This window comes from Xiphophorus maculatus, chromosome 18 (genome assembly GCF_002775205.1).
Source record: "Xiphophorus maculatus strain JP 163 A chromosome 18, X_maculatus-5.0-male, whole genome shotgun sequence".
NCBI classification, from domain to species: Eukaryota; Metazoa; Chordata; class Actinopteri; order Cyprinodontiformes; family Poeciliidae; genus Xiphophorus; species Xiphophorus maculatus.
Window position 1 is genome coordinate 3503138 of NC_036460.1, and position 19545 is coordinate 3522682.

Consider the following 19545-nt stretch of genomic DNA (forward strand, 5'->3'; position numbering starts at 1 on the left):
AGACAGTAGTGTATCCAAATAAAGTAAATTACTATGCAATAGATCCAACTAGTTAACATCTTTATCCAAATACACAAATTATAATAAGAAATATGAACATAACTTATCCTAAAGTCTGAATGAACAAAAACTGAATTTAGGCTTCTACACTCTCTCATAGATTTAAAAGCTAATTTGAGACATTCATTGCAGTTGTTGGCTTTGTACAAACAGAACTCATATTTCCTTGTTGGTTGATGTCAGGACCAGATTTTATCTAAAGCAAACTCTGCCTGCCTTTCCTTGTTTTGTTTTCTTCCTCTGTTTTGGTTCAGGGTTGTCTGTTTCCACTCTCTTTATCTTAAAGTTTCTCTTTGAGGCATTTCAGCTGATAAACAGCCCAAACAATAAAAGAAAAATCTGGATTTAAGGCTAATTCTGGTGAATCTTCCTGTTTGACATTTTTTGCTTTAAATTCTTTATGGAAAATGTGAACTTTGAATGACGGCGTTGTCTGAAAAAGTCTAGATGTTTTCGGTCAGTTCTGGCTTATTGGGCTGAAAACTAACATTAATGCTTAAAATGTCGGAAATATTTAAGCTTTTTCAGGAAGGTTTTGAGTTTACAGATTTACAAATGATTGAAATAAATGTCGTCGCTTCCCATTTTCAAATTTCCCCACTAATGCACAACGTTTGGATTCCTAAGGATGGTTTTTGTTTTGACTTTTAAGCAATGCAGTGACCAGAGTCGGGGAGTTACATTTACCTGAGTAACTGTTTTGATAAATTTTACTTTTAGGAGTATTTTTACTGCGCTGTACTTTGAGTAATTTCATTATGAAGTATTTCTACTCTTGGACGATTACTTTTTACTTTTAGTTGAGTACAAATATGTTGTTGAAGTAGTGCTGCTCTTACTTGAGTACAATTTTCGGGTCCTCTGGCCACATCTGGCGTTGACACAACACCAGGAAAAGTTCAGTATTTTTAAACCGAACTTCAGCAGCCGAGGTGGGTGGAGAATCCAAAAATCTGCTGGGATTTGTCTCCATTCGTTGGATTATAGTACCTGAACACTTTTTCTTCCATTTGGGTTCCTGCTGCTTCTAGATTCTGGTTTTAGCAATAAGTTACTATTCTTTGGTGTCTGGAAAACAAGTTGTTTCGAAAACCCTCTGAATATAACGTCATAAATCACCTTTCACTGCCTGTTACCTAGCAACCCCAGCATAGCCCAGTCTGTTACCTAGCAACCCAGCAGGTTTTTTCAGTTGGTTTTATACGCTGCTGGTAAAGACCAGTGTTTTAGTGTTGACTTAACATCCAGAAACCACTTGCTGCATTCTTGTTGGTTGTGCAGGAAGCTCCACTTCTGCTTTTCAAAGGTGTACGGTTGTATAATCGCTCATCTGTTTGCAGCCACTTTGACGTGAAAAGGCCAGCAGCAGGTTATTTGGATTCAAAGTGACAGACGCCCTGAGAGGAGCTGAGAAAAGGCAGAAATCTCGTTATCTAAGAATGATTTTGAGCAAAAAATGTAATGAACATGTTTTGTTTGGACCATGGATCTATTCTTATCGGGTCATGGAAGCATAGTAAGTTCACTTGAAGCAATTCTTCATAGTTCTCTCTTCATGAAGTCCAGGAAAAACATGTTGATGAAGTCTAAGAGATGACTTGAATTCTTGACAAAGTGTTGGAATCCTCTACCACAGGACAAGGCTGCATTTTCTAGCCATAAAAAGTCCTAATCAATTTGTTTTAACTTTGTTCCTGTGTGATTTTTCACCAAGAGACTGTTTAATGTCTGCAGGAAGAAGTTTTTCTTTCTCACCCAAACCTCTTTTTGTTGAGCTGCCAATCAGCACACCTGTGGATAATCCCTCATCCAGACGTGGTGCAGTTTGTGAGCACAACACGTGGCTGCTCTGACGACAGCAATGCTGAATACCGTCAGTAGCTGCACCGCATTGAAATTTTCAAAATAAATCAGCCTAATCATGCAAATCCTGTCGTCTTCTTTGTCGTTTCTGCCAGTAGTAACATCCGGTTATTGGTCATGTGACCCGTTTCCATTGGCTGAGAAATTACCTCATCCTAACGCCAAACATTTTTAACAAGAAACTTGAGTTTTTTCAGAATTGGGGTGCAAATGTATTTCCGTACTTTCAGTTTGCACAGTTTTATGTTTAATGGAAACGCAGCCAGTGATGGTCTGAGAGGATGTGGCCAGAGTTGGGTAGCAACTGGTTACATTTGAGTAACGTTTTAGAAAAAAAAAGTACTTTTTGAAGTACTCTTCCTCCTAAAAGTAAAAACACTTTTAAATACTTTGAGTAATTTTTATGAAGTATCTCTTACTTGAGTAAAACTCTTGATTTTCTACCCACTGAATGAAAAACAAACATGTTTTAATCAAAAACTCACCAGACAGAGACACACCTGCAATTTTTTTTTTAAAGTTTCTGAAATTTTTTATTGAAAGAAACTAATTTGGGAAAATTTTCTTTATTTATTGTTTGTTACTTATATGAATTATTGTAATTTTTGTCATTAAAATACCAAAGTTTCCAGTTAACTTTATATTTTGGTCCAATGGATGTTGTAAATTTTAAATATTAAATGATTGATAATTTGATCAGTAACTCGGTACTGGAGTAGACTTTTTTTTTTTAATCCTTTTTTACTCTTGAGTAATTTCTTGCTACTTTTTACTTTTACTTGAGTAAAAATATATTGAAGTATTTCTACTCTTACTTCAGTGTAATTGTTGGAATTTCTTTGAATAAACCGAAGGTCTTGTTGGGTTTTCTTCTGTTGTTGTTTATAAAAAACAGGAAAATACAAAGTTAATTTCAGAGGACAGTGCAGAGCGACATGAACTAGATCATTATTTCCAGTGGCTGCAGCGGCTCAAACGCACAGGGATCATTTACTGAAACGCTTCAAATCCGGCATTTTTTCCAAAAAGGTCGTTTATCTTCAAGGCTTCTTTAGTTGTTAATCTTCTGAATAAAACAAATGTTTTCAAAAACGTAAGTAGTTCAGATTACTTTTAATGAAAGTGTCCTCAGCTTGTCTGAAGTGTGTAAACAGACGCAGCGGTGGGAACGTTGCAGCGTCTGGGTCTCTGGTGGACAGAACATGTCAAGGTCAAAGTCAGTGACCTCTGTTTCGATTCATTTGTTTCAGGAAGTGGTTTCCTCCAGATCTCATCAGATTCAAATGTTGAAAATATGAAAACAGCCTCATGGAAGTTCAGAGGGTGAGGTGTTGGACATGGGAATCAGAAACGAATCGGAGACGTTTGACAAGACGTGCCAAAACAATCGCCCTGAAATCACTGCCGTCATTTTTCGTAAGATGCGAAGAAAAAGCAGGAATAATCCGAACCTTTCTGCAACTGAGATGAAATGTTTTTGGTTGGGAAAACAGCTGTGCTGATGTTTTATTAAGTGTTACATTCCTTTAAAGTCCCTGGAGACGGCAGCGTCCACTCAACTGTAATTGTCCAAAGATGCAAACAATGTCTTCCAGCCAGAGAATGAACCAGCAGGCGCTCCGAGCCAAATTGTTTTGCTTTGCTGGTTTTATGTCTTTAGCTAATTAACAGCAGCGAAATGACCCCAGACTGTGTGTGTGTGTGCGTGTGGGCGTGTGTGTGTGTGTGTGTTAGACTTTAGGTCACTATCTCAGCATTAGCAAACGGGACTTTATTTTACAGCAAAGCTCGTTATGTTTGGGAACGGTTATGTATTCGGCGTTTTTTGGGAAACTGAATTTGACGTTTTGCAGAGGAGCTGAGAATGACGCTACAGTAGAGCCACTATAGATGGAGAAAAGGAGAAATTTCCAACAGAAAAACGCAGAAATTTAAAGATCAAGCTAAGAAATTTTCTAGAAAAAATAAGCACATTTCTGAGCTCCTCAAGTCAAAGATTTGCATGAAATTTTGAGCTCAATTTAAGAAATTTTCTTGGAAAAACAAGCAAATATTTTCAGTTTCAAAAGTTGAAAATTTGCTTACTTTTAAAACTCGGAAATTTTCACGTATTTTTTAGAAAATGTCTGAGATTAAGATAAAAATGTTCAACATTTTTACAAAAGAGCTATGTATAACATATTAGAGTTATTGCTGATTGAAAATAGAGGAGTAGTTTTCTGCCGAAGGATCCAAAAATGTTGAGGTTAATCTCAGAAATTTCATAGGAAAAAGCAACTTTTTAAACTCAGAAAATGTAAGTTTTCTCTAGAATATTTATGAGATTAATCTATATATTTTTTGTCTTTTCTGGCAAAATTTAAACTTTTCAAACTCAGAAATTTCTGGGTTTTTCTAGATAATTTCTCAGATTAATTCTTAATTTTTTGGGTGGAAATTTCTTCTTTTTTTCTACCTCATCTGCCGTAGCGTTATGGTCGCCATTCACAATCAAAAATGTTTCAAAAATGTTTCTTTCAATAATTCATCTCTCTGCTCTTTGCTGGATTTTTCTTCCTGTTTCTTGAAGGCGTGACTCTCAGGAATCCATTTGATTTTGATCTTTAAAAACAAAAAGTATTTTTTGTCAACGTATTGATTAATGCGGCAGTTTAAAGAGTTTCCTTAGAGTTTGTCTGCCAAATCTAATGAAGTGTGAAAAAGTTATTAGATTTTTACTTTAAAAGCCAACATCTTGTTTCAGTCGTGTTCTGTGAAACCACCAGTTTGGTAAAAGTCATGATGTGTTACTTCATAGGGAAAAATCAACAATTATGGGATTGTTGATGTGGAAGATAATTCATTATAGTAATATTGTGCCATATTAATAATCTAGTTAACAATAACACTAAAGGTTTTTTCTCTTTTTCTGCAGGTGTAGAGGCAGACTTCTCTCCTCTACTCGGATCTTCTTCTTTCCTTTTAAATATTTTCTCATTTTGTTTTCTCTTCTATTTTCAAAACTTCAAATTGATCCCAAAGCAACTGCTAATAAACTTTATATACTGTATGTATATATAAAGTGGAGCATCATAGCAAAAGATTTTCTTTCATTGTTTTATAACTGCAGTGGTTTTAAATTCCTTCCTGTTCTTCCCGTTTCATTTTCACCTTTGACCTTATAAAATCTAGTCAACATTAGCAGCTACAGTAATCCAGCTGTTTTTAAGTGTAGTAACAGAGAAGAACAAGCACAAATTATTCCACCCCCATTGCACTGTAAAAACAGACTTGTTTGTTGGATATTAAGGCTGAGTGTCATTAGGGTTATTATATGGTATTTTTGCACATGTTGGCTGTCTGTCTCATTACAGTAAAAGGTTACATGTATCAGTTGTTTCCAAAAGTGGCAGGCAGTGATTACTGCAATCAGCAGGTCTGTTATTATCTTGTTTTGACTTGTGATCTGACCTGGCAGATTAAAGAAAAGCCAGAAAACAACAGAAAGTCATAAACATCTGAAAAAGGAAAGTAGCCAGGCTGTGCCTAATCAGCGGGTTGCCTCTGTTGTCGACCAGATCATTTACACACACAACCACAAACAGCAGCTCAACACAGAAAACACTTCAGGAATAGTTCATCTGCTTTAGCAGTGCTTAATCACTTTTTGTGCCACTTTTATGCAGCTATGAGGCCCATTGGTAAGACATGAAACTGTTGCTGCGCAAGTTTACTCAACAGGTTGTTGCTAGGTAACCAAAGAGGAAGCTAGCTTAGCTGCCTGTGATAGGGGAAGCAGCTAAAGCTGCGAAAATTGTAATCGAGTAGTAGCTGTAATGTCTTTAAACTGTTTATAAGTTAGGAACGAGGTGAGGGCCGGTTTCTAAGCTAGCTTGTTTATTGTTGTCATAGCAACTGCATGCCAAGATGGCTGTCAGTCACAAGGTTCACGGAACTGTGACGTTACATGAGAACGGTGTGTTGAACGTTTTATCGGACGCAGGGCCGGTCCAAGGTATATGCAAGTTAAGTTGCTGCTACACCAAAAGAAGCACCAAGTTAGCATCATAAAATATATATTTATATCTAAAATAACAATGAGTAATACAAACTAAAAGCCATTTCACATGGAAAAATGATTTCTATGATTTTTATAGTTACACAAATAACAGGTTAATATCTCTCTCCACTCTTGGGGAAATATTAGATTAAAACAAAATTTGTTTTTGTATATATACGGTTTATCAGCTGGTGTTACTTTCAAATACTCAAAATAATTTGGCACACTTACCTGCCACTTTGCATTTCAAAATCCAAATTTTATTTATTTTATTTCCTTGCTACTAGGAAAATGTGTTACATTCAGTTAAATCTAAGCAAACCAGTTGCCTCAAAAAGAATCAATTACTCCAAAATACATATATATATTTAAGTGTTGCAGACCTAAAATAACTTGATGATTTTTGTTTAGTTGTACATAAACTAAATAGCAAAGACATCTTGACATTATAAGTTACATGTGAGTATTTGGCCAAGACAAAACAATATTAAACTGAAAAAAACATGGAGTTTATTTTTCAACACTGAAACGTTCTGGATGTTTTCTTTGTTTCTGAACGTTTACGATCCAAAATCATCCAGAACTTTTAAATAGTTCACTTTTTCACATTGGCTCAACTTAAATAGATCAACTTATCAAGCATTTTTTATTCAAAAGTTTATACCACTTCTTTAAGATGAGCATAAACAACAAGTTGATGAGAATTTAATATTTTATTAATCAAAATGTCTGACAAATTTTTTGTTTTTTCACGCGGCTGTAGATGTTTAGTGTCGACCGAAAGAAAACCATGAGCTAAAAATGTTATTTTTCTGTTGTTACCAAAGCATCAAAAAACAAACCAAAAAAAATCCTTTGGCTTCATTCTACACTTTTAAAACACAGAGATTTTTTTTTTCCCTGCTCACTAAAACATTCCTCTTATCAAACTAGTTGTTTCCTCAGCAGAGACGTTTTTAGGTGAAGGTCGTTGCTGAAGCTCCTCGTTACGTCGCCGGTCTGTTTTGGTGTTTGCTGCGGCGGCGGCTCCACGTCTCACCAGCAAACGTCTTTTTCTGTCCTCTGAAGCTGTTTTCTTCTCCCTGTTTTGGTGGCTGACGTCTCAGAGGGCTCAGCCTGGACTTACACCCAGGAAATAAACGCTGACTCAGCGAGTCGCAGCACTTCTTTGGAAACTGCTGCTTCATGGCTATTTAGCCAACACTGCAGCCTCGCTCAGCCCATTTAACAAGAAACACTCTGGACTCTCCCTCTGATCCCAGACTGAATGCAAAATACAAACAGCTAAAAATAAAATAAATGGCTTTTTTCCGACAAAAACAATTTTCCCCAGTATTGGATTTAGTACGAATAACATTTTCTGAAGTCATTATGAAAGGAGTGTTGCTTCACATCTAACAGGAGAAAAGAAAACAGAAAACTGTTAACCAACAACTCTAATAACTCTGCAGATTGAAGAGAACAAGACAAAAACACAAAACTTTACCAAGTATTTCTGGTTTAGTTTCTACTGCCAATATATTTGTACACTTGAAATAAGACAAAACTAACGTTCAAGTAATTGTTGAGCAAGATACAGAACTTGTTTCAAGGAAATAAATCCGTAAAATTGAAAATAGAGTTTTAGTTCCAGTGGCAGATTGGATTTATAGCCAGTTACATTTACTTGAGTAACGTTTTTTTAAATTACTTTTAGGAGAATTTTTATTTTTACTTTTACTTGAGTAATTTTATTATGAAGTATTTCTGCTCTTACTCGAGTAAAACTCCTGGATTTTCTACCTACTGAATGAAAATCAAAATGTTTTAACCAAAAATTCGCCAGACAGACACACAGCTGCAGTTTTAAAGTTTTTTATTGAAAGAAACTGATTTGGAAACATTTTCTTTCTTTCTTTTTTGTTACTCATAAGAATTATTGTCATTTTGGTCTTTAAATGACCAAAATGTCCACTTAACGTTATATTTTGCTCCGACTGATGATGCAGTTTTTAAATGTTAATGATGGTAGTTTAATCAGTTACTCAGTACTTGAGTAAAAACATGTTGTAGTAGTTCTACTCTTAGTTGAGTAAATTCTTTTGGATACTCTACTCACCTGTGATAAATGTTAAAAAGTCTTATTAAATGCAATCGGTATGTTTTCTTTCTCATTTATTTAATGAAAACAATAAATCTGGACATGTAAACGACTCTTTTATGTCCAGATTCTCCATCTCGGCTCTGACTGGTGAATCCGTCCTGCAGATCTAGAAGCTGCAGAGACAAATTTCACCTTTTTTTATCGGTTTGTCGACCTGCATAACTTATCCTTCATCACTGAACATCCCACAGAGCGCGGAGTCATGGGAGTAATTCAGTAAGAACAGCTGCTGGCTTCAAGGTGAATGATGGGAGGAGAAACTGAAACTCAGAACCGATCTTTACTCTCTTCCTCTCTCTCCTCTTCCCTCCATACATTCGGTTGCATAACTGCCCGATCCTCAAGGTCATGTCTGCAGCTATCCAAGGTCATGCAACAAGAAATGAGTCCAAAACTGAGGGGAAAAAATCCTTTTTACACTGAAAAAACACAAAATCTTCCAGGATTCTTTTGTCTAGTTTCCAGTGCAAATATTGTAGTAACTTAAAATAAGACAAAGTAACTTAGAAGTAACTTTTCAGCCAAATATAAGAGCTTGTTTTAAGTCAATAATTGCTTAATATTGATTATTTTTCACTTATATTATGGAGAAAGATTTTTTTTAATCAATATTAAGAAATTACAGACTTAAAACAAACTAAATGTGTCTTATTTCAAATGTATTAAGACATTTATACTAGAAACTAGACCAAAAAATCAGCATATTTACAGTGTAGTCCTGTCACAATAACACATTTTTCTGGATGATAAATTGTTCCAGACATTATTGTGATAAATGATAATATTGTTGTTTTAAAACTATTTTCAAGTGTTATAGTAGTAATGAAGGCAAATTAATGCCTGAACACAATCTCAAAGATTAATTAATGATTAATGAACCTTTAACTGAAAGACATTTTAAATATCCATCATAAATAAGCAAAACAACAAATAAAATGAATTATGAAGTCACTGTCAGCAAAATGCAAGTTGAGACCAAAACACCAAACTGAAGACGTTTATAATCCGGTTTTTGGTAGAAAAGAGAGAAATAATAAATCATGAAAATGGAAATCATTGACTTTATTTTAATTTGCCATGTGACTGTTAAAATGCTTATTTCGACAGGCCTAAAAGTAATCTTTAATTTATTATAGAAATGCACAATATATGTATCTGCTGAAATTAGTTAGGTTTTTTTTACATATTGTATCGGTCCAATAATAAAAATATTATGAATAACTGATATTTATTTTTATGTTTATGGTTGTGATTTTTCCAAAGTTGTCGGAACTTTAGTGAAATTAGTTATCAACAGAAATATTAATATTGTATATCGATATCGGCTCAAAGTTTTCTATCGGTTCATCTATAATATCTTGTTGGTTACAGATCAAATTATAGATTTTTTTTGTGGAAAAGCTTTTAGAAATTATAAAACTACACTTTTTCATGCAGATATTCAAGATTTTAAACTCCTCATCTATCATTTTATTTGGCATTTCTGTCATTTTAAGCCAGACCTTTGGTTTGTGGAGTAATTCTCCGTCCGTCTCTGTTGCAGGTTTGTTCCCGGGCGAATGGATGGCGTGTCAGGGTCAGAATGCTGATGGTCTGTAAAATCATCCCCGTCTTTTGCTAAGGACCCTCCCTCTGGAGTTTCATGTGTCATCGGGACCAAACACACACCGACGTTACAGCAGAACCCGGCAAGCCTCCCAGATCTAAAAGATTGATGAGGCCTGGACGCCTGGCTCCGTGTCGATAAGGCAGCTTTCATCTTTCTTCTTCTCTGCTTTTATTTCCGAGTCCTGGGGGAGGATCATGACAGGCGAAGGCCTCGCTTGGCCTTTCAGACCAGAGGAATCATGATTTTCCTCGGATGTTCTGCCTCCGCTCCCTTCCGCTTCTCCGGGTTTAGCTGCAGTTTGGGAGCCGGGCGGGAAATCGGAGTCGGCATGCCGCTGTGGGGCCGCCGGAGCTGGAACCGGGTGAAAACACAGAGGGAACAGAGCTGAACCCAAATGACGTCATCAAACAGAGCTCCACACAGGACAATGTGCAACATCTCCTTCTGTAATGTGGACAGTAAGGTGGACCAGTTCTTCCAGCCCACTCTGTACATCATAGTCATCGTTCTGGGGCTTCCGACCAACTGCATGGCTCTGTGGGCCGCGTACATGCAGGTGAGGACAGAAAAAGGCAAAACACTGCAAAAACACTAAATGTTACCAAGTAATTCTGGTCTAGTTTCTGCTGCAGATAACTTGGTTCACTTGAAATAAGAGAAAATTAACTTTTCAGAAATATACAGCAGCTTGTTTTAAGTAAATAATTTCTTGGGAAGCATTTCCTGTTAGAAGTGAAATAATCTGCTGGTGGAACTGGAACTCGGTTGCTAGGTTACGGGTTGGTCTTGGCTGGGGTTGCTAGGCAACGGCGCCAGCGGAATTTCTACTTTTTCATCTATATTAAGGAGTTATTATCTTAAAACAAACTCCTACATCTTGCTGAAAAGTTACTTGTGAGGTATAATAAAATTACTCAAAGTACAGAATAGTAAAATACTCCTAAAAGTACATGGTTTCATAAAGGTCACTCAAGCTAATGTACTTTTAGGGAGGATTTTTACTATGTTGTACTTTGAGTAATTCTTATCATAAAGTATTTCTACTCTTACTTGAGTCAAATTTCTGGATTTTCTACCCACTGAATGAAAAACAAACATGTTTTAACCAACAATTCAGTTAAAGTTTCATCTGTTTTTTTATTGAAAGAAACTGATTCAGAAAGTATTTTTTTTTTGCCCGATTTTGTTACTTATATGAATTATTGTCATTTTGGTCCTTAAAATACCAAAACTTCCACTTAACCCTATATTTTGCTCCTTCTATGACATAATTTTTAAATATTAAATGATTAATAATTTGATCAATACTTGAGTAAACTTTTTACCAAATACTTTTTTACTCTTACTTGAGTACTTTTATTTGAATAAAAATATGTTGGAGTAGTGCTACTCTTACTGGAGAATAGTTTTTGGTCAGTCTGACAGACGGGCATCAGCAGCCCAACAGGAAGTTAGCACTAAAAACAGTAAGCCGTTCAGAAATAGACCAGCTGAACGCACCGCTGCCGTTCAGCTACACTGAACCTCAGACTCACACGTCTCACACCGCCTGTTAGGTCCGATCAGCGGCCCGGGGATATTTTCCCATACGGCATCAAACATATCCAGAGTTTTATTTCCCACAGACTGTCCGTTTGCTTTGGCAGCAGCCGGAACGACTCTTATTGACTTTTCATTCATTCGAATTGTTGTTTGTCTTCAATTTCAACATCTGGGATAAATTTTGAAGCTGATTGTTGAAGGCACAAACACGCTTACTCACAAACCTGCTTCCGTGTTTGGTAACGTGTGACAGAAACATGCAGCCTTTATCGTTAGGTGACTGAATTAATCTGCCACAGATTAAAGATAAAGCAGAAACTCTCAGTGCCTGGAGAAAACACTTCAAACGAACTGCAACAGCGATGATTTAATGACGACGTACATCAGCGATGGTTGCTGCTGTTGCTGCCAATCAGTCTGGTCAAATGCTGTAAAGACATTTCAAAACAATTTAACGTTAAAGACAAGAGGAAAACATTTAAGACAGCTTCCTGTTTTCACAGGGGAGAGTTTCCTAACAAATTCATCTTTAGATCGAACAATGCAACGCTTAGAAAATAAACCTCACATTCCTCTACATAAGAAAAAGACTGGTTAGGTTTTGATGTTTCAATCAATCAAGTTTATTTGCACGGCTCATTTCAGCAACAAGGCAGTTCAAAGTGCTTTAGAGAATAAAAACATCATAAACAAATCATATCGTCATTTGTACCACTAATTCTGACATGTTTGTGCATTCAGAGTTGGGGAGTACCCAGTTACATTTACTTGAGTAACATTTTGAAAAAATGTACTTTTAGGAATATTTTTATTACGCTGTACTTTGAGTAATTTTATTATGAAGTATTTCTACTCTCACTTGAGTAAAATTTTTGGATTTTCCACCGACTGAGAGAAAAACAAACATGTTTTAAACAGAAATTCATCAGACACAGAACTGCAGTTTTTATCAAAGTTTCAGAAGTTTTTTTATCACAAGAAACAGATTAAATAAAATAATTTCTTGGGGAAAATGTCTTGTTATAAGTGAAATAATCAGCCAGTGGAATTAGAACTGAGTTGCTAGGTTACGGTTGGGGCTTGGCTTGGGTTGCTAGGTAACGAGTTGGGCTTGGCTTGGGTTGCTAGGTAACGGTGCAGCGGAAATTCTACTTTTTCATCATTATAAAGGATTTATTGATTTAAAACAAACTTTTATATCTTGATGAAAAGTTACTTGTGAGTTATAATAAAATTACTAAAGTAAAAGTAAAAAGTACAGCATAGTAAAAAAAAAAGTTTCTAAACGTACATTTTTCCAAAAAAAGTTACTCAAGTAAATGTACTTTTAGGAGTATTTTTACGGCGCTGAACTTAGAGTAATTTTATTATGAAGTATCTCTACTCTTTTAAAATTTCTGGATTTTCTATTCACTGAATGAAAAACAAACTTGTTTTAATCAAAAATTCACCAGACACAGACACACACCTGCAGAGTCTGTTAAGGTTTCTAAAGTTTTTTTTATTAAAAGAATCTGGTTTGGAAACATTTTATTTATTTATTTTTGTTACTTATATGAATTATTATCATTTTCATCCAAATTTCCACTTAGCTTTACATTTTGGTCCGTCTGATGATGTAAGTTTTAAATATTAAATGATTGATCATTTGATCAGTTACTCAGTTCTTGAGCAGACTTTTTACCAAATACTTTTTACTCCAGTAATTTCTTTCTACTTTTAATTTTACTTGAGTAAGACATGCTGAAGTAGTGCTACTCTTACCTGAGTTCAGTTTCTGCTCTTCCCTCCCGTTCCTTCAGGTACGTCAGCGTAACGAACTCGGCATTTATCTGATCAACCTGTCGGTGGCTGACCTCCTCTACATTATCACTCTTCCTCTGTGGATCGACTACTTCCTGCAGCATGACGATTGGATCCATGGCCAGGAGAGCTGCAAACTGTTCGGCTTCATCTTCTACACAAACATCTATGTCAGCATTGCCTTCCTGTGCTGTATATCACTGGACCGGTACCTGGCTGTGGCGTATCCGCTGCGCTTCGTTAAGGTCCGGCGGATCAAGACAGGTAGGATTTTTATAAGACAACTGAGGGAAAATTAGACTGTTACATTGTGGATAGAAGAACTTATTTTTAAGACAAAAAAGGACAGCTTTCTGTGATTTCGAAATGGTAAATATGAGTAAATACAGATCACAAGTGGGGTTCCTCAAGGTGCCATTTTAGTGCCACTTTTATTCAACTTTTACAGGATCTTCTTAGATTGTGGAGTACTATGTCTTAAGAAACTTATACAGGATCAGGGTCAGCAAAAGCAATAAATCAAAAAATTAGCTCTGCTACTAGCACTTTAGCAGAAGGGTGAAACATTGCCAGAATGAACGGCTTCTTCTCAAACAAGCACATACTTTTAATTTTTTAAGTCAGCTCAAAATGGTGCTGGCAGGGAAACCAATCAATACCTGAAAAAGTGACCGCAAAATACCTGTCCAGGGTGTGCTGTGGTGGCGTAGGGCAGCAGTCCCCAACCTTTTTTCCCCGACCGGTTAGCCCTTCAAAATTTTGCTGCGGACCTGGGGTGGGGGGGGGGATCTGGTTTAGGATTTTTCAAAATAAAAGATGCGGAAGTAGTTCATTATTTCTTGCGTGGCCCGATACCAATTGGTCCGCGGCCCGGTGGTTGGGGACCACTGGCGTAGGGGATAGCGCGACCCACGTTTGGAGGCCTTGAGTCCTCGATGCGGCTGTCGTGGGTTCGATTCCCGGACCCGGCGACATTTGCCGCATGGCTTCCCCCCTTTCCTGTCAGCCTACTTTTATATAAGGGACACTAGAGCCCACATAAGACCCCCTGGAGGGGAGGAAAAAAATACCTGTCCTCAGTTAACATTTGTAAAATAGTAAAATTTAAGACCTCTTAGACACTCTATAATGCACAGAATGATTTCTGGTCAGATATGAACCATATAAACCACTGTGGTTATCTGAGTTCTGCTTCGTTATTGTTCCCTGGTCCAGAACTAAACCAGGAAAAGCAGCACTTAGTTGATATAAGACACAGGAGCTGATTTCAGTTTATTTCAGTTTTTCCCATGTTAGTAGTGAAATAATCTGCCAGTGGAACTAGAACTGGGTTGCTAGGTAACGGGCTGGGCTTGGCTGGGGTTGCTAGGTAACGGCTCAGTGGAATATTCCAGCAGCGGAACTAGAACCTTTTCATTAATATTAAGGAATTATTGACTTAAAATAAGCTCACACTTCCTGCTGAAAAGTTACTTGTAAGTTAGTTTTGTCTGATTTCAAGAATACTACAGTATTTGCACTGCAAACTAGACCAGAACTACTTTTGTGTTTTTGCAGTGTTGGGTGACTCTTCTTCAGTGGGAGGAGTTACATAATTGCGTCTGATAACAAGACACCTCTGGTTTGGATTGCTCAACTGAAACCCACAGTGAAAAAAACAAAACAAAAACTTGTTTAAACAATATTTCCAGAAACATAAATACTTGTTCCCGCTCTCAAAGTCGGAACGTTGCCGATAGTCTCTGTTCTGTGTACAAGGCAAACAAGAGATTCCACTCTGTCCGTAAACAAAGATGAAGCCAAAACAGAAACCTTGTTTGAAAAGAAAAGCACAAGCTTGCTTTCTTAAGGTTTAAGGAGAAAGGTTTACAGTGTAGAAAATTGTTATTGGATCTTAGTGGCGTGTGTTCACACAAAGGCAATAAGAAAATACAGCAGCATATAACAATTTCCAGCCTTACTAGGAGTGAACATCAGAGTAAACTGACCCCCAGGTCATGCAATGCACAGAGAAAACAACAAGAGCTCAATCTCAGACGCAAAAGACGTTGGTTAACAAGTAAAATGTTAAAGTTGGCAGCATCACCCAGATTGGCAAAGATGCATCTAAATGAACCACAAAACTCCTGGAATAATATTTTTTTTGTTCATAACTATCAGAACCTTGTCATTGGCTGTGTTTCTCTTAACCATAGGACTGCACAAATTAAAATTACAAAAATGAATTAGGTTAATCGAAAAAAACGCCAGTTTTGAAAAAACTCCAGATTTGCGATAAAAAGTTTTTGCAGTAGGATTTGCGTTTTTTTTCAGCTGTGTCTAAATAGATGTATTTCGCAAAACTGCAATCGAAACACTTTAGTTCATGGGTGACATGATCAACAGCCAGATGTTACTACTGGTGGAAACACCAAAGAAGACGACAGGAAGTAGTAGCAGGATTATGTTTTTTTCTGGCTCCACTAGAGCTCTCACTGCTTCACAGTTCATAAATAGTTGTGTGTCATCCTAACGTGTTGAATCCATAACTTTAAAGTAAAATGGCTGACTAAAATTTCCCCAAAACGCAGCAAAAGTAGCCGCTCCCAAGTAGGCGGGGCTTGAGGCTCCAAAGCCTGAAAAAGACGATGACATCTCCTCTGATTGGCTGATAGCCACGTAACTGTTTACATCCATTGCTGCCATGATTTTGAATGACTTATCATGTGAACAAGATTATTCATATGTGATTTTAATGTTATTTCCTATTTAATTGAAACACAGTAATTGTGAAATTGTGTTTTTTCGACATTAGCAGAATATTGAGAAAGATTTGCGCATATTTGTAAAGGTACCATTTGCAAACACAGATAATTACACAAATTCAACCTTGACTTCTACTTTTTAAAAAATATCTATGTGAACATATAGGAAAGAAACCTTAATTTTTATTTTGCTACTTTATTTTGTGGATATATTGATATTTCTGCAAAATAAACTGATCCTTAAGTTTCAACAAAAACCCTTAGCAATTATAATTATGAATTTGTAATGTTTCTGTACACCTTCATCATTTTCATAATGGACATGAAACAGGATTTACAGTGTCTTTGAAACGATACATTGAATGAAGATGGTAAATTGGGTAAATCATGGTGGAGAACTGGAACCTAATTTCTCTTCTTGTCTTCCTGCAGCCGTTTGCGTCAGTGCCGTCGTCTGGATCATTGAGATTATCGCCAACTCCGCTCCTCTCTTCCACGACGAACTCTTCCAGGACCGCTTCAACCACACCTTCTGCTTCGAGAAGTACCCGATGCAGGACTGGGTGGCAGGAATGAACCTCTACAGGACTTTCCTTGGTTTCCTGGCGCCCTGGACAGCCATGCTGGTCGCCTACAGAGGGATCCTAGCCGCAGTGCGGTGCAACGTCTCCACAGAGCGCCAGGAGAAAGCCAAAATCCAGCGGCTGGCCTTGAGTTTAATCCTCATCGTCCTGCTGTGCTTCGGACCGTACCACATGCTGCTACTGGTGCGCAGCGTCATGTTTCTGAGGAAGCCGTGCGACTGTAGCTCAGAGGAGACGCTGTTTGCTGCGTACCATGTAGCGCTGGCGCTAACTAGCCTGAACTGTGTAGCCGACCCCATTTTGTACTGCTTCGTCAACGAGGGCGCCAGGAACGACGTCAGCCGCGCCCTTTACGCCATCTTGTCCTCGGCGTGCCAGAGGCGCTCCTCGTCCTCGCCGTCGCATGCCGACATACTCAATGCTGGTTCCGTCACCATGGAGACGCCTCTTGCGACGAAGAAGCCGTCGTGCGTGTACGTCGACGGGAGAAAGCCGAGCAGCTACAAGACTGAGCTGCTAGCCATGAAGGAGGAATGTCTGCAGATGACCATCCTGGCGGTTAAAAAGTGAATTCTGGGAAACGACAAAAACCGGTTCAACCCGTCAGGCGCTGCGAGGCGGAGGGTCGCCGCGGGTCGAGGGAGCGATTTCTCCCACGACGAGCGGGGCGAAGTGGGATGTGTTCGGCGGTGGTTGACGGGAGGAGACCAGGGTTCCGCTGAAACGCCAAAATGAGATTCATGAGATCTAAAGAAACAGCGTTCAGGATGTGCTGATCTCATGAGCAATAATTCATTTCTCCTTTAGAGCCTGGAAAGTGAAAGTCTGTCTACCTGCTGCTGTTAGCCTGTTAGCCTGTTAGCATGTTAGCCTGCTAGCCTGTTAGCCTGCTAGCATAGCAGGAAATCTGGGCAACATTTATTTGAAGGAGTGTGCATAAGACTGACATGAAAATGAAGGAGTATAAATGTTTATGACTGTTGTCATGAAGTGTCAGACGGTAAATAATGACATTTAAATACAACTTTAAATGCAATTTTTCTTTAAAAGTGTCCTTATTTACCAAACATTGCAAAGTTGATACTTTTAATTGACTTTTAATTCAAGTTTTAGTAAAACTTTGCTTTAAAAGTGTTATTATTTTCTGAATAATGCAAAGATGACACTTTTAAAGCAAGTTGTAATGCAACTTTGCATTAAAACTTGCATTATTTTCCAAAAAATGAAAAGTTGACACTTTTAATTGACTTTTAATGCAACTTGACAACCCCAACCCTAAGTTTTAATGCAAGTTTTTGCCATTTTGCCTTAAGAGTGCAATTATTTATATTGCATATTGCAAAGTTGACACTTTTACTGGACTTTTTATGCAGGTTTTAATGCAAATTTGCTATAAAAGTGTCATTATTTTCCAAATAATGCAAAGTTAACACTCTTTAATGCACTTTTAATTCAACCTTTGGTAAAATTTTTCTTTAAAATGTCATTATTTATAGTGTATGGGTGACACTTTCAATGCAAGTTTTAATGCAGCATGGCATTAAAACTGTCATTACTTCCTAAATAATGCAAAATTGACACTTTTAATTGACTTTTAATGCATGTTTTGCATTAAAAATGCCCTCATTTTCATAACAACAGTCTTACACAATCATGAAGACTCCTTCATGTTATCACAGTTATTATGTCAGTCTTTTGCAGACCCTTCACAATAAAGCGTTGCCGGAGTCGGACCTGGAAGCGACAGCAGACGACGGCTCATGTTCGACATTAAGTGGGTTTTTGCTTCTTCAGCCAGACTGACTTAGATTTTTTTATTTTTTAAATTCAGTTTGTAAGCTGAGTTTTAGGGATACCACTTTCTAATCCGGCCTGGGCCTGAGTGCCCAGGCTGCTCAGGCCGCTAGTTTTTCAAGCTGAAATCAATAATTTTGACATGTCAGCCATTAACATTGCAGCTTGTTTTAATGGTTATATCTTTAGTCTGAATGTGCAGGGAGAACAGAACATGGTTGGCAAAGTTAAAGTTATAAACATGAAGGGAATCTAGTAGTTCATCCTGTGGATTTTATACTAGAGGGGACCAAAACTTTAATTCATTTACTGATTTATTTTATTTTTCTCACTTGGTCAGAAAACCGTTATGATACTTGCAACACTCCTGTGAGTATTAAACCAGAATATCAAAACAGATCATCTTCTGCACCTCTGTGAATTACTTTGCTGCACAGCTTTTGCAAACTGATTAATTTGTGATCATTTTGAAATCGACCTCGTTGTTACATTATTTTTTTTTTAAATTTAAAATCCTGGTAAAGTACCTCAGATTCAAAAAGGTTTTAGAGACGATGCATTTATATCTGGATCATAATTTAGTTTTTTTTTTTTTAGTTAATTTGCAGCTGAAATATTTGACTTTTCACAAAATAACCTGATTTGAATTAACTGATTTTTAAAGTGAGAGGACGCAGGGACCTAAATCACACAAATGCAGCAGCAGCATGTTTACCACAAAGTGATAAAATCCTGCTTCTCTTGGGTCTGATATCTGAGTTTCTTTGCTTTTAGTTGATGCATCCAATCGGCTGCATGCAACAGGATTTCTAGTAGTTTTCAGCAAAACACACCTAGCGGCTTTTAAAATAAAAAAAAACTGACTGGCTATAAAATAGTTTGCCATAAAACTCAGTGAATGTGATTAATTTCTATAATCTGATCGGCACTCAGTTTTTCATAAAGTACAGTACTTTATGGTAATGCAACACAAGCTGTGTTACAAAATGTTGTTGCTATTATCAAAAAACACAATTTTACAATTGTCATGTTTCCATTAAATTAAAAATTCAATTAAAAATAAGAATAAGTTTGCTCACACAATAAAAAGTTAAAGAACATTATCATGCTACCACTTCCTGTCATCGTCTTCTTTGTCGTTTCCACCAGTGGTAACATCCTGTTGTTGATCACATGACTCAAATGACGCAAAAAGGTTTTTCCACTGCAGTTTTGTGAAATAAACTCATTTCAATACAGCCAAAAAAACCCGACTCATCCTAACGCAACAACTTTTAATCAAGACATGAATTGATGATTTTTCGTTAAGCAAATTAATTTTCAGAGTTCCAGTTTCCGCAATCATATGGAAACGCAGTTATTGA

General features: G+C 37.1%; 1 protein-coding gene across 1 annotated transcript in view; it reads left to right on the forward strand.

Annotated features, from left to right (window-relative positions):
* Positions 1-17481, forward strand: part of LOC102219522 (G-protein coupled receptor 4-like) — a 36217-nt gene extending 18736 nt beyond the window's left edge. Inside the window, exons 2-4 of the mRNA XM_023351290.1 lie at positions 9649-10270; positions 13059-13323; positions 16236-17481. Coding sequence (XP_023207058.1) covers positions 10109-10270; positions 13059-13323; positions 16236-16957 — 1149 coding nt within the window. The 5' untranslated portion in view covers positions 9649-10108 and the 3' untranslated portion in view covers positions 16958-17481. The remainder of the gene's footprint in view (positions 1-9648; positions 10271-13058; positions 13324-16235) is intronic.
* Positions 17482-19545: the final 2064 nt, after the last annotated feature.